Raw genomic sequence first — 15,026 nt, 5'->3', positions numbered from 1 at the left:
TTTCGTTAGAGGGTCAGTTAGCAGCATCTAGTGGACAGCTAGCAGAACTACACCCCCTCTCACACTGACCATTCACCCTGAACTGTGTTTCATTAGAGGGTCAGTTAGCAGCATCTAGTGGACAGCTAGCAGAACTACACCCCCTCTCACACTGACCATTCACCCTGACCTGTGTTTCATTAGAGGGTCAGTTAGCAGCATCTAGTGGACAGCTAGCAGAACTACACCCCCTCTCACACTGACCATTCACCCTGACCTGTGTTTCATTAGAGGGTCAGTTAGCAGCATCTAGTGGACAGCTAGCAGAACTACACCCCCTCTCACACTGACCATTCACCCTGACCTGTGTTTCATTAGAGGGTCAGTTAGCAGCATCTAGTGGACAGCTAGCAGAACTACACCCCCTCTCACCCTGATCTTTACATTACATTACATTACATTGCATTTAGCTGACGCTTTTATCCAAAGCGACTTACAATAAGTGCATTCGACCAGGAAGATACAACCTTTAAGAAAACAGAATCATATAAGTACATCAGGTTTCATAGAGCCAAACATTTCAAGTGCTACTCAACTGGCATTTAGAAAGCCAGCCCTTTATTAGTATAAAAGTGCTTTGTTAGTAATTCTATCGCTCGAAGTGGAGTCCAGAGAGATGAGTTTTCAGTTTGCGTCGGAAGATGTGTAAGCTATCTGCTGTCCTGATTTCAATGGGGAGCTCATTCCACCATTTTGGAGCCAGGATAGCAAACCCACGTGTTTTTGCTGACGGGAACTTGGGTCCCCCTCGCAGTGCGGGTGCAGCGAGCTGTTTGGCTGATGCAGAGCGGAGTGCACGTGCTGGGGTGTACGGTTTAACCATGTCCTGGATGTAGGAAGGGCCAGATCCATTCACAGCATGGTACGCAAGTACCAGTGTCTTGAAGTGGATTCTAGCAGTTACTGGAAGCCAGTGAAGGGAGCGGAGGAGCGGTGTGGTGTGGGAGAATTTGGGAAGGTTGAAGACCAGACGAGCCGCTGCATTCTGGATGAGCTGCAGAGGTCGGATGGCACATGCAGGCAGACCAGCCAGGAGGGAGTTGCAGTAGTCTAGGCGTGAGATGACGAGAGCCTGGACCAGAATCTGCGCTGATGTCTGGGTCAGCTGGGGACGTATCCTCCTGATGTTGTAAAGCGTGTATCTGCAGCAGCGGGTTGTAGCAGCGATGTTTGCAGTGAAGGACAATTTGTTATCTAGGACCACACCCAGATTCCTTGCAGTCTGAGTCGGGGAAACAACAGAGGTGCCGATGTTGATTGTTAGGTCAAGAGTGGGACAATCTTTTCCCGGAAGGAAGAGCAGTTCAGTCTTGTCAAGGTTGAGCTTGAGGTGATGAGCAGACATCCACCGAGAGATGTCTGCTAGGCAAGCAGAGATGCGTGCGACGACCTGGGTCTCTGAGCGGGGAAAGGACAGAATTAGTTGGGTGTCGTCAGCGTAGCAGTGGTATGAAAAACCATGCGGGCTAATGACAGACCCGAGCGAGTTTGTGTACAGGGAGAAGAGGAGGGGACCAAGAACCGAGCCCTGAGGGACCCCTGTAGTTAATTGACAAGGGTCGGACTCGGACCCTCTCCAAGTAACCCTGTAGGTGCGGTCGTTGAGGTATGAGGTGAGGAGGGAAAGTGCAGTGCCTGAAACTCCAAGTTCTTGGAGAGTGCGAAGGAGGATCCGATGGTTCACTGTGTCGATCTGTGTTTCATTAGAGGGTCAGTCAGCAGCATCTAGTGGACAGCTAGCAGAACTACACCCCCTCTCACACTGACCATTCACCCTGATCTGTGTTTCATTAGAGGGTCAGTTAGCAGCATCTAGTGGACAGCTAGCAGAACTACACCCCCTCTCACACTGACCATTCACCCTGATCTGTGTTTCATTAGAGGGTCAGTTAGCAGCATCTAGTGGACAGCTAGCAGAACTACACCCCCTCTCACACTGACCATTCACCCTGACCTGTGTTTCATTAGAGGGTCAGTTAGCAGCATCTAGTGGACAGCTAGCAGAACTACACCCCCTCTCACACTGACCATTCACCCTGACCTGTGTTTCATTAGAGGGTCAGTTAGCAGCATCTAGTGGACAGCTAACAGAACTACACCCCCTCTCACACTGACCATTCACCCTGACCTGTGTTTCATTAGAGGGTCAGTTAGCAGCATCTAGTGGACAGCTAGCAGAACTACACCCCCTCTCACACTGACCATTCACCCTGATCTGTGTTTCATTAGAGGGTCAGTCAGCAGCATCTAGTGGACAGCTAGCAGAACTACACCCCCTCTCACACTGACCATTCACCCTGATCTGTGTTTCATTAGAGGGTCAGTTAGCAGCATCTAGTGGACAGCCAGCAGAACTACACCCCCTCTCACACTGACCATTCACCCTGACCTGTGTTTCATTAGAGGGTCAGTTAGCAGCATCTAGTGGACAGCTAGCAGAACTACACCCCCTCTCACACTGACCATTCACCCTGATCTGTGTTTCATTAGAGGGTCAGTTAGCAGCATCTAGTGGACAGCTAGCAGAACTACACCCCCTCTCACACTGACCATTCACCCTGATCTGTGTTTCATTAGAGCAGGGGTGTCAAACTCATTTTCACCGAGGGCCACATCAGCATAATCGTTGCCCTCAAAGGGCCAGATGTAACTTATAAATGTAACTAAATGCAATGTAACTAAATGCAATGTAAAATAAATGTAACTACTCCTTAATGTTAAATAACTGAATTTATTACTTATTCAAGTTACAAATATTACATATATATTTGCATAGATGTAAAAAATATGTTTGCTTGTTGCTCTGTTATTATAACATAAATCCTTTTAATTTGTCAGGTTATGAAACCCATATTACTCCATCAATCAACGATCAAACTATCCAAGTGAATAAAGAAAAATAACATCAAACACAAGTTATGACATTAACTTTGTTCAAAACTTGAAATAACAAATAACTGTAAAACCAACAATTGTGAGCTGCTAAGAACATGTGTGACAGATGTAGCATTTTACAAAAACAAATGGCTGCACACAGCCTTGCAGGGGGCATACATCCAACTCATGAGAGATGGTTTGATTACAGTAAACATTTGTTTGCAGAAACACATAAAACCTGCAAACACTAAATACATTGCTACACATATAAAGTAGTATATGTAATAAACTCAAAATAACAAAATAAGGGTTGTCTCAGTCCACAACTATATTGGTCAAGTTTTTAGGTTAGTTTTTGATGAGGAGATGCTGCCTGTCCTTGAACACACCATGTGGATCCCCTCTCCACCATCCTCATCCATTGATCATGTTCTGTAAATAACAAACACAAAACAAAATGCAAACACAATCATTACATTGCACATAGTTTAACTATTGTTCTTCTTGGTTGAATTGCATTTTATTATATATTATTAGGTTTTTTCAAATGCTTACCAATGTGTTTTCTGACCAGATGTCTGACACCGTTTTTCCGTGGCCAGTGTGTCAATGTCTGGTTTTAGGTCCTGTGCTGTAGCAATCCGTAGAACAGCGTGGAGGTTGTCGTCAGTGATGCGTGATCTGTGCTTGTTTTTGTTTAGATTCATTATTGAAAACATCTGTTCGCACAGATAGGTGCTCCCAAACATAGACAGAACACGGGCAGCATGAAGTCGAAGCTGTGGCATGAAAGCAGGGGGCAGTAGACGGTAAAAGTCCTGGATTGTAACATCCTGGAACTTTGCTCTCAGGCCACTATCGCTTTGAAGCTCTATTAACTCCATCTGAAGTTGTTGGGGTGCAGTGCACACGTCGGTGGTGAAAGGACTAGCAAAGATGGCAAATCCAGAGTGCTGTGGTCTGAAGTCAGAGAAGCGCCGATCAAACTCATTCATCAACAGGCTCAGTTTGGTAGCTAACTGAGCACATGAGAAAGTACCGGGACATGAGGCTGAGATGCTCTGAGAAACAGGAAAGTGGGCAAGATTGTCCTGTTTCACTTGGCACATCCATAGGTCAAGTTTACGCTGGAAAGCCGTGATCGTGTCGGACATCTGCGTGATGACTTGTTTGCGTCCCTGCAGCTTCTGATTCAGTTGGGCGAGATGTTCGGTTATGTCACACAACATAGCAAAGTCACACAGCCAGTTTGGATCTGACAGTTCAGACAAGGGTTTTCCTTTACTCTGCATGAAAAGAGCAATGTCTTCCCTAAGCTCAAAAAATCGTTTGAGGACTTTGCTCCTACTCAGCCACCTTACTTCTGTATGGTACGGCACGTCTCCGTGATCCGAGCCCATCTCCTGCAAGAACAGCTGGAACTGACGATGATTCAGGCCACGCGCCCGAATGAAGTTCACTGTCTTCATGACCGTGGTCACTATATCATCCATCCCCAGCACCTTCCCGCACAAAGCTTCTTGATGGATAATGCAATGATACGTTATCAGAGGCGTGTGACAGTTACTTTCTTGCATTTTCTCCTTCATTAGTCCAACCAAGCCCACTTTTCTTCCACACATTGCAGGTGCACCGTCTGTAGTTAATCCCACCAAGTTTTCCCAGGGCAATGCGTTTTTACTGACGGACTTCTCCACCGCATCAAAAATGTCCCGTCCCGTTGTGGTCCCATGCATGGCAGCCACATCCAACTGCTCCTCAGTGACAGAGAAGTCCGACTTCACGCCTCTAATAAAAATAGATAGCTGCGCTGTATCCGTGTTGTCTGTGCTTTCATCAACAGCTAATGAAAAAGCTATGTAGCTGCGTGTCTCTTCGGCCAGCTGTGTTGCCAGGTTTCCTGCTAGTTCCTTAACTCGGTCCGCGATGGTGTTTCTTGATAAACTGACATTTTTAAAAGTCTGTATCTGGTCGGGACACACCTGCTCACAGACCTTCAGCATGCACTGCTTCAAAAACGCTCCCTCTGAAAAAGACTTTGAAGCGCGGGCGATTTCTTCAGCCACAACAAAGCTAGCTTTCACTGCCGCGTTGTTTTTGGTTGTGGCTTTCGCGAACGCATTCTGCTGCGATCGCAGTTTGCCTTTTAATTCTTGGGCAATTTGTTGTTTTTCTTGATGGCTAAATTTGGCATACTTACCTCCGTGTTTGGTCTCAAAATGCCGACGTAGATTGTACTCTTTGACAACCGCCACCGCCTCATAACACAAAAGACATACCGGTTTTTCTCCTTGAAGCACAAACATGTATTCGCCTTCCCATCTTTCTTGAAACACCCTTCCATCTGCATCAATTTTTCTCTTCCTGGACATTTTGGGATCATTATTTGTATTTCTCAATTCCACTTGTTGGGAAAATCGCATCGATGTGGAAACACTGCAGTCTAGTGGCGGGATGCCGTCACTTCGCGGGTAACATAATCGGCATGTATTGTGGGAAATGTAGTTTTTGGTCACGGCACGCATTTGACTTATTTATTTTTAGACAATCAGACCTATTAAGAAAAAAAAAAAAATTAAGAAAAATTAAAAAAAAAAAAAGAAAAAAAAAAAAAAAAAAAAAGCAATGTAATGTAATTAAGCTCTCGCGGGCCACATAAAATGACGTGGCGGGCCACATTTGGCCCGCGGGCCTTGAGTTTGACACGTCTGCATTAGAGGGTTAGTTAGCAGCATCTAGTGGACAGCTAGCAGAACTACACCCCCTCTCACACTGACCATTCACCCTGACCTGTGTTTCATTAGAGGGTCAGTTAGCAGCATCTAGTGGACAGCTAGCAGAACTACACCCCCTCTCACACTGACCATTCACCCTGACCTGTGTTTCATTAGAGGGTCAGTTAGCAGCATCTAGTGGACAGCTAGCAGAACTACACCCCCTCTCACACTGACCATTCACCCTGACCTGTGTTTCATTAGAGGGTCAGTCAGCAGCATCTAGTGGACAGCTAGCAGAACTACACCCCCTCTCACACTGACCATTCACCCTGATCTGTGTTTCATTAGAGGGTCAGTCAGCAGCATCTAGTGGACAGCTAGCAGAACTACACCCCCTCTCACACTGACCATTCACCCTGACCTGTGTTTCATTAGAGGGTCAGTTAGCAGCATCTAGTGGACAGCTAGCAGAACTACACCCCCTCTCACCCTGACCTGTGTTTCATTAGAGGGTCAGTTAGCAGCATCTAGTGGACAGCTAGCAGAACTACACCCCCTCTCACACTGACCATTCACCCTGAACTGTGTTTCATTCATTAACGACGCTCCGCTCGACGCTCTGATCTGAAACAGCTTCACAGGAAGCAGGGAACAGGAAACAGGAAACAGGAAGCAGGAAACAGGAAGCAGGAAACAGGAAACGAGTCGAAGCGTTTCTTTATTCTTCTCTTTATTTCAATTTTTTGCAAAGGTACAAACGGCTGTAAAATGTATTTCCCTGAAATGCGTCAGGATTAAATTCAGAGAGTAGGAAATATAAATACTCGCACAAATCATCACACGGTGGTACCCCCCCCCCACATGGTGGTACCCCCCCAACATGACATGGTGGTACCCCCCACCCCTCCAGACTTTACAAAACAAAACTGTTAAAGCATTAAAAAGCCTCTCGTTCAAAACACTGAGAAACACTTTATCTGACACCCTCACAATAATGGTACAGTCCATATTCTCAAATACCATAGAGAGGAGGAGGAAGCAGAGGAGGGGGAAGAGGAAGAGGAGGAGGAAGAAGAGGAGTTAACCCTAACTGCAGGAGTGTTCCTGAACGCAGCCTCCGAGAGAGGTTCACTGACCGTGGGAGATCCAGCTCCCTGTGAGGACTCTTAAAGGGACAGTACACCTCTCACTGAGCCGTCTCTAAATAGAAACAGAACATGAACACGCTAACAACACGTGATGATGATGATGAAGATGTCACTGTTAAAGGGATTCTGGAGAATAAGGTCTTTTATCCGTTTAAGAATGGAGTCGAGATGTTGGAAACGTTTTGTCAAAGAGGAACGGAGATCGATGAAGAGGTGTGATGTCATCAGGCGTCTCCTCAACTAGCCAGTAGCTTAGCATAAAGTCAGCCCCCCCCTCCTCTAAGCGAGCTGATTCATTTGTACAAAAATAAAAGTGTTAAAACTACAATCAACTATTTCCCTGAAGGAGTGAACACACACACACACACACACACACACACACACACACACACACACACACACACACACACACACACACACACACACACACACACACACACACACACACACACACACACACACACACACACACACACACACACACACACACACACACACACACACACACACACACACACACATAAAACAGAGGGGGTGTCACTTCCTGCGGGGGGTCCCTTCCCGCGGGGGGTCACTTCCTGCGGGGGTCCCTTCCTGCGGGGGTCCCTTCCCGCGGTGTGTCACTTCCTGCGGGGGTCCTTTTCCGCGGGAGGTCACTTCCTGCGGAAGTCCCTTCCCGCGGGGGGTCACTTCCCGCGGGGGGGTCCCTTCCTGTGGGGGGTCTCTTCCCGCGGGGGGGTCACTTCCTGTGGGGGGTCCCTTCCCGCGGGGGGTCCCTTCCTGTGGGGGGACCCTTCCTGCGGGAGGTCCCTTCCTGTGGGGGGACCCTTCCTGTTATTTGAGCAGAGCCTTGTAGAGCGTGAGGGATCTGGCGGTGATGCGGTCGGTCTCCAGGCAGAAAATGAAGTCCCTGAGATTCACTCTGGTGATTCGCTGTCGCAGCTGTTGCCGTGACGACGAGGATCCCGGAGAGGAGCCTGGGCCGGACACCACCTGGGGGGGGGGGGCGTTAGACATGTAAATAACATGTTGCTGTGACACAAACATTTAGTAAAAATAAAGACACACACACACACACACACACACACACACACACACACACACACACACACACACACACACACACACACACACACACACACACACACACACACACACACACACACACACACACACACACACACACACACACACACACACACACAGGAAAAGGGATGTTTCCTTCAAAATAAAAGCCCTAGAAATTCACTGTAATCCAAATGAAGCCCAGGGTAAGCCTTATTTTTCTAAATAAAAGCCCCACAATACACACAGGTACACACAGAGGCACACACAGAGGTACATAGACACACACACCTCGGGGGCGGAGCTTCCTCCCGGTGAGTCCATCTTTTTCCTCTTCCTCGGTCCGATGGCAGCGAGCGCCGTTAGGTTAGCGTCTCGCTGCCTCATCTGAGCTAACTCATTCTGCTGCATCTGAGAGGGATCAGAGAACAGATATTATATCAGAGTTCAAATGACCTGAGCTAACTCATTCTGCTGTGTCTGAGAGAGACATCAGAAAGTAAACATCAACCTCAGTGAATGTGATGCTCCGTACCTCCTTAGCTTTCTGCTTCAGACGCGCCTGCTCCGGGTCCTCCTGTCGAGCTCGACTCTGAAACACACCAAGGATCATTATCATGTCTTTGATACTGAAGTTCTCCTGATGAGACCAAAAGTGTTTGTGAGGAATATCTGATGGAAATCTAAAGATTCTGACTTTTTCCCTGTGTGTGTGTGTGTGTGTGTGTGGCTGTGTGGCTGTGTGGCTGTGTGTGTGTGTGTGTGTGTGTGTGTGTGTGTGTGTGTGTGTGTGTGTGTGTGTGTGTGTGTGTGTGTGTGTGTGTGTGTGTGTGTCTGTGTATCTGTGTGTGTGTGTGGCTGTGTGTGTGTGTGTGTGTGTGTGTGTGTGTGTCTGTGTATCTGTGTGTGTGTGTGTGTCTGTGTCTCTGTGTGTGTCTCTGTGTGTGTGTGTGTGTGTGTGTGTGTGTGTGTGTGTGTGTGTGGCTGTGTGTGTGTGTGGCTGTGTGTGGCTGTGTGTGTGTGTGGCTGTGTGTGGCTGTGTGTGGGTGTGGGTGTGTGTGGGTGTGTGTGTGTGTGTGTCTGTATCTGTGTGTGTGTGTGTCTGTGTATCTGTGTGTGTGTGTGTCTGTGTCTCTGTGTGTGTCTCTGTGTGTGTGTGTGTGTGTGTGTGTGTGTGGCTGTGTGTGTGTGTGTGTGTGTGTGTGTGTGTGTGTGTGTGTGTGTGTGTGTGTGTGTGTGTGTGTGTGTGTGTGTGTGTGTGTGTCTGTGTATCTGTGTGTGTGTGTGTGTCTCTGTGTGTGTGTGTGTGTGTGTGTGTGTGTGTCTGTGTGTGGCTGTGTGTGGCTGTGTGTGTGTATGTGTGTGTGTGTGTGTGTGTGTGTGTGTGTGTGTGTGTGTGTGTGTGTGTGTGTGTGTGTGTGTGTGTGTGTGTGTGTGTGTGTGTGTGTGTGTGTGTGTGTGTGTGTGTGTGTACCTTGGCAGCCTTCAGCAGGATCTCTCTCTCTTGATCGTCCTTCCTCTGTTTCTCCAGCCTCTCCAGATGCTCGAAGAACCGGAGCTGAGAGCGAACGTCTGACACACACTCCTGCTCGTCCTCCTGCAGGAGCACACACACATTACGTATAACACACACCGTGTAGCGTGGGGACTGGTCATTAGGGGCACAGCCCCACCTAGTGTCAGCAGAAAATATTACAAATAATGATGACAAAAAAATGCAAAAAATAATAATATATTTTAAGATCATATTTAATCTGGGGCTGTCGAACGATTAAACATTTTAAATCTGATTAATCACAGCTTAAAAATTAATTAATCAGATTAATCACCATTCGAACTATGTCCAGAATATGCCATTTCTTTATGTGTATTGTTGTGGGACTGGAAAGATAAATGAAAGAAGGCGGATATATCCATTTAACATACAGTATGTTTATTATAACATTGTTCTGTGTGTCAGAATGAAAGACAGCCCACACACCTATCACTCATCAAACCGTGGGGTCTTAATTCATTACGGGTTGATTTCTATCAACACGTAATGTTGTATCGATGTATAGAGATATACTACAGCAAAAGTATTCTCCGTCGGGACTTCCTGCAACAACACCACGCCGTATCTTGATTCTGATTGGCCAGAAGACATTATCAAAGATGTTCTATTGAGAAGACGATCACTAGGTGACAAAAGTTTTCAAAACTGTTTCTGGTCTTCGGTATTTCCAGACAAGTGGCTACTGAAATCAATCTGACTAACCGCTGTCTGTGTGATTTACTCAGCGCGAGTTGGAGGACTTTATTTAACTTACTTTAACATCATTTCTCAAGGTGGGGCTAAGGTGGGGCTAAGGTGGGGCTAAGACATTTATTGGTATGGCTGTAGCCTACCCCAGACATACCCTGGCGCTGCCACTGGTGGGATGTATGGGGCGGGCCATTCTGCACATGCGTTAAATGCGTTAAATATTTTAACGCAATTATTTCAAAACATTAATTACCGCCGTTAACGTGATAATTTTGACAGCATTAGTTTAATCATCTGATTCGTCTCATTGCTGTTTTAGTCTGTGTTCTTCTAATCAGTGTCTGCAGTGTGTGCCTATTGAGCTGTTTAGAGCCATGTGGGACAAAACCCCATCATGCCCTCCCTCTCCCTGTCTAAGTGAACGGTGACTGTAGAAACTACACTGCGCATGCTCATAATGCCCACAGGGGCAGAGAGCTGCCATCCCCACCATACGTCATCTCATCATTCAGAGCTGATTGGCTGTAAGTACGTGTGCCGCGAAAAGTGTGGTGTGTGAAGAGGAGGAGAGAGAGGTTTCTCAATAATCTAATTTCCCCTCCTCGACTCCTCAGTCCTCCGCTCGCATCTCCTGTGGGCGGCATTAATTTTCGAGGATAGGAGTCGAGGATAGGAGTCGAGGAGGGGAAATTAGAGTATTGAGAAACCTCTGAGAGAGCTGCAGTGACGCGTCCTAAAACCAGGAAGTAAGCTGCGCTCGGGTTCCCTCCACAAAAAGCAATGAGATTCCTCCATAGGAGAAAATAGCTCCAAATAAGATCTGTGGGAAACGTACCTGTTTGATAAATGCACGTTTTGTTCAGCCGGGTAATATCCACATGTCGACCCTACTTTGATCATTTTCTATTCATAAATCTATCGAGGGGGGGGCGTAGTAATCAGCAGCGATCCGCTTCAACACGTGGTGTATTCACGGCCTTCATGTTGTTATTCTACAGTACAGTGGTTTTATAGTTATTTATTAATGTAACCCAGTTTGTGTTAGAAAAGGATATCGCTTTGTGTTTGTTACTGTCGTTGCAGTTGGATATGTCTTAAGTGTGATTTGGCTTGGCTTCCCATTTATGGACATGCTTTTATTTTGAAGGACAGGTAGCGCTGTTGACAGGAAGTTGTTGTTGCTATGGAAACAACGTGATGGAGATTAACGGAGAAAAGTAATATCTACATATAAAGACGGAGAAAGTAAACAATAACGTTTATGGGTAAGTGTTAGCACCCCCGAAGAGGAACAAGCTCTTACGCTGATACTGGAGATTTCAATCAATTCAATTTCAAAATAAAACAGCGAAAATCCGAATAACGAAATTGAAACCCGAATAGTACTCCAACGAAGGAATATTCAGGTACAGCCCTAGTGTGTGTGTGTGTGTACCTTCCCCCCCTCACTGCGGTGCTGAGCGATGCTGCTCACTTTCTCCAGCAGAGCTCTCAGTCGGGCCTGAGTGGCGTGAGAGATCAGAGCCACCACCTCCGGAGGAACCTCCAGGACCCCCTGCTGCTTCGCTGAGAACACACGTCACATTACAGATCCACACACACACACACACACACACACACACACACACACACACACACACACACACACACACACACACACACACACACACACACACACACACACACACACACACACACACACACACACACACACACACACACACACACACACACACACACACACACACACACACACACACACACACACACACACACACACACACACACACACACCTGAGTCGAGGATGCGTTTGAGGAGCGGTCCCGGGGGCAGGAAGGCTTCGTCTTTGCAGGATCTGATCTTCGTTCCCACGAGCTCCGAGCTGGTGGCGAGGATCCGGGCGTTCTCCTCGTTCAGGTTCACGCCCGCCATGGACGCCACGTCGTTGATGTCATCGTCGTCTCTGGGGGGGGAGAGAGGGGGGGGGGGGGAGAGAGAGGAGGGGGGGAGGGTCAGAGTCAGGGTACTGCTCTGGGATCTGTCAGAATGTCTTTAATAAGAGAAGAAGTATTTTATTGGGGAAATGTTTGCGTTGTTTTTGCATGAAAACAAAAAGAGAGAAATAAACAATGGAAAGAAATAGATAGAAATCTGAGTCCGGGAGGGAAGCAGCTTCTGGTCTTTGGATCTGAGCTCAGACGGTTTGCTTTCTTTATATAATTATTATCTTTGCATTATTATTTGAACTTGTGTGATCTTCACCTCGTGTGCTGCTGTGAGCTGAGCCCCACGGGCAGAAGCTCATCTGACCCTGCTCTTTCTCATATGACCATACTCAACCTCAGAGGACTTTATTGTCTTCTCCTCATAGCATCGTGAAGCAGCTCGAGAGGAGATACAAATCAAATGTATTATTATTTGAAATCTTTATTTGAAAATCCCGAACGAAAACAGAAACAGAAATCTTTGAAGCATGGATTATTTTTCACACTTTCTTTCTCCTGGTCGGACAGAGATCAGAATAATGAGCCAACGACAAGATCTGATAAATATCTGATTCAAAGGAACTCGTGAGTCGAGCCTGGCCTCGTCGTTTTGTTGGTCCTCGTCCTTTTGTTGTGGTCGTTGTCCTCGTTGTGTTTGTTGTCACCCATTGAGCATGTTTGGGATGCTCTGGATCGGCGTATACGACAGCGTGTTCCAGTTCCTGCCAATATCCAGCAGCTTGGCCCAGCCATTGAAGAGGACCAACATTCAACAACCTGATCAACTCTATGTGAAGGAGATGTGTTGCACTGCGTGAGGCAAATGGTGGTCACACCAGATACTGACTGGTTTTCGGACCCCCCAGACCCCCCCATAAAGCAAAACTGCACGTTTCAGAGTGGCCTTTTATTGTAGCCAGCCTAAGGCACACCTGTGCAATAATCATGCTGTCTAATCAGCATCTTGATATGCCACACCTGTGAGGTGGGATGGATTATCTCGGCAAAGGAGAAGTGCTCACTATCACACATTTTTTCAGATTTATGAACAATATTTGAGAGAAATTGTTATTTTGTGTAAATAGAAAATGTTTTAGATCTTTGAGTTCATCTCATGAAAAATGGGAGCAAAAACAAAAGTGTTGCATTTATATTTTTGTTCAGTGTGTAGGCAGGGGTGCACATAAGTGGTACGCAGGTACGCATGCATTGCGGCAACAATCTGAAATGCGTACCGTCTCTTGTGTCATAAAGCATATTTGCATACCGACGTACTTGTGAAGCTTTTCCAGAAGCGGTTAGATCACCGGACGACAGAGTCGGTTTCCGTGTGCAGAGACAGGGCTGCTGTTAACGTCGGTCTGTACGACAGCACTGCGCTAAAACAGCTGATCACAACGTTCACACGCTCTGTGATCACGAAGCTCTGCACTCCACTACCCCCCCCCGCTGACATTCGCGATACAGAGGGCTTCATACTCCACTAGCACCTCCCCCCCCCGCTGACATTCGCGATACAGAGGGCTTCATACTCCACTAGCACCTCCCCCCCCCGCTAACATTCACGATACAGAGGGCTTCACACTCCACTAGCACCTCCCCCCCCCGCTAACATTCACGATACAGAGGGCTTCACACTCCACTAGCACCTCCCCCCCCCCGCTGACATTCGCGATACAGAGGGCTTCATACTCCACTAGCACCTCCCCCCCCCGCTAACATTCACGATACAGTGGGCTTCATACTCCACTAGCACCTCCCCCCCCCCGCTAACATTCGCGATACAGAGGGCTTCATACTCCACTACCCCCCCCCCCGCTGACATTCGCGATACAGAGGGCTTCATACTCCACTAGCACCTCCCCCCCCCGCTAACATTCGCGATACAGAGGGCTTCATACTCCACTACCCCCCCCCCCGCTGACATTCGCGATACAGAGGGCTTCATACTCCACTAGCACCTTCCCCCCCCCGCTAACATTCACGATACAGAGGGCTTCATACTCCACTACCCCCCCCCCGCTGACATTCGCGATACAGAGGGCTTCATACTCCACTAGCACCTCCCCCCCCCGCTAACATTCGCGATACAGAGGGCTTCATACTCCACTAGCACCTCCCCCCCCGCTAACATTCACGATACAGAGGGCTTCATACTCCACTAGCACCCCCCCCCCGGCTGACATTCACGATACAGAGGGCTTCATACTCCACTAGCACCTCCCCCCCCGCTAACATTCACGATACAGAGGGCTTCATACTCCACTAGCACCTCCCCCCCCGCTAACATTCACGATACAGAGGGCTTCATACTCCACTAGCACCTCCCCCCCCGCTAACATTCACGATACAGAGGGCTTCATACTCCACTAGCACCCCCCGCTGACATTCGCGATACAGAGGGCTTCATACTCCACTAGCACCCCCCCCCCCCCCGCTGACATTCACGATACAGAGGGCTTCATACTCCACTAGCACCTCCCCCCCCGGCTGACATTCACGATACAGAGGGCTTCATACTCCACTACCCCCCCCCGCTGACATTCGCGATACAGAGGGCTTCATACTCCACTAGCACCTCCCCCCCCCCGCTAACATTCGCGATACAGAGGGCTTCATACTCCACTAGCACCCCCCCCCCGCTAACATTCGCGATACAGAGGGCTTCATACTCCACTAGCACCTCCCCCCCCGCTAACATTCACGATACAGAGGGCTTCATACTCCACTAGCACCTCCCCCCCCGCTAACATTCGCGATACAGAGGGCTTCATACTCCACTAGCACCTCCCCCCCCGGCTGACATTCGCGATACAGAGTGCTTCATACTCCACTAGCACCCCCCCCCCCCCCCCGCTGACATTCACGATACAGAGGGCTTCATACTCCACTAGCACCCCCCCCCACGATACATAGGGCTTCATACTCCACTAGCACCTCCCCCCCCCG

The 15,026-nt window shown here is 48.1% G+C and overlaps 2 protein-coding genes across 3 annotated transcripts in view; both read right to left on the bottom strand.

Annotated features, from left to right (window-relative positions):
* Positions 1-2,845: 2,845 nt before the first annotated feature.
* On the bottom strand, positions 2,846-4,662 carry LOC307041120 (general transcription factor II-I repeat domain-containing protein 2B-like). Its single transcript, XM_079684448.1, has 2 exons — positions 3,472-4,662; positions 2,846-3,348 (listed from the first exon to the last, which is right to left on the bottom strand). Coding segments are annotated over exons 1-2 (1,182 nt in total). The 5' UTR covers positions 4,653-4,662; the 3' UTR covers positions 2,846-3,347.
* Positions 4,663-6,510: 1,848 nt separating this feature from the next.
* LOC307038420 (transcription initiation factor TFIID subunit 4-like) overlaps positions 6,511-15,026 on the bottom strand; it is a 44,123-nt gene continuing 35,607 nt past the window's right edge. The window contains exons 10-15 of one of the 2 annotated variants that reach the window (XM_079679799.1): positions 11,886-12,055; positions 11,566-11,657; positions 9,321-9,443; positions 8,382-8,438; positions 8,138-8,257; positions 6,511-7,774 (exon numbers count right to left, since the gene is read on the bottom strand). In XM_079679799.1, the coding sequence (XP_079535925.1) occupies positions 7,616-7,774; positions 8,138-8,257; positions 8,382-8,438; positions 9,321-9,443; positions 11,566-11,657; positions 11,886-12,055 (721 nt within the window). In that variant the 3' untranslated portion in view covers positions 6,511-7,615. Of the gene's footprint in view, positions 7,775-8,137; positions 8,258-8,381; positions 8,439-9,320; positions 9,444-11,526; positions 11,658-11,885; positions 12,056-15,026 lie in introns of both variants that reach the window. The other variant, XM_079679798.1, reaches the window with a different exon arrangement.

This window comes from Notothenia rossii (genome assembly GCF_949606895.1).
Source record: "Notothenia rossii genome assembly, chromosome: 5".
NCBI classification, from domain to species: domain Eukaryota; kingdom Metazoa; phylum Chordata; class Actinopteri; order Perciformes; family Nototheniidae; genus Notothenia; species Notothenia rossii.
This window is presented reverse-complemented; position numbering and strand designations above follow the sequence as displayed.

Coding starts and splice junctions, on each gene's coding strand:
- LOC307041120 (XM_079684448.1), bottom strand. CDS start 4,652: ATGCATGGGACCACAACGGGACGGGACATTTTTGATGCGGTGGAGAAG.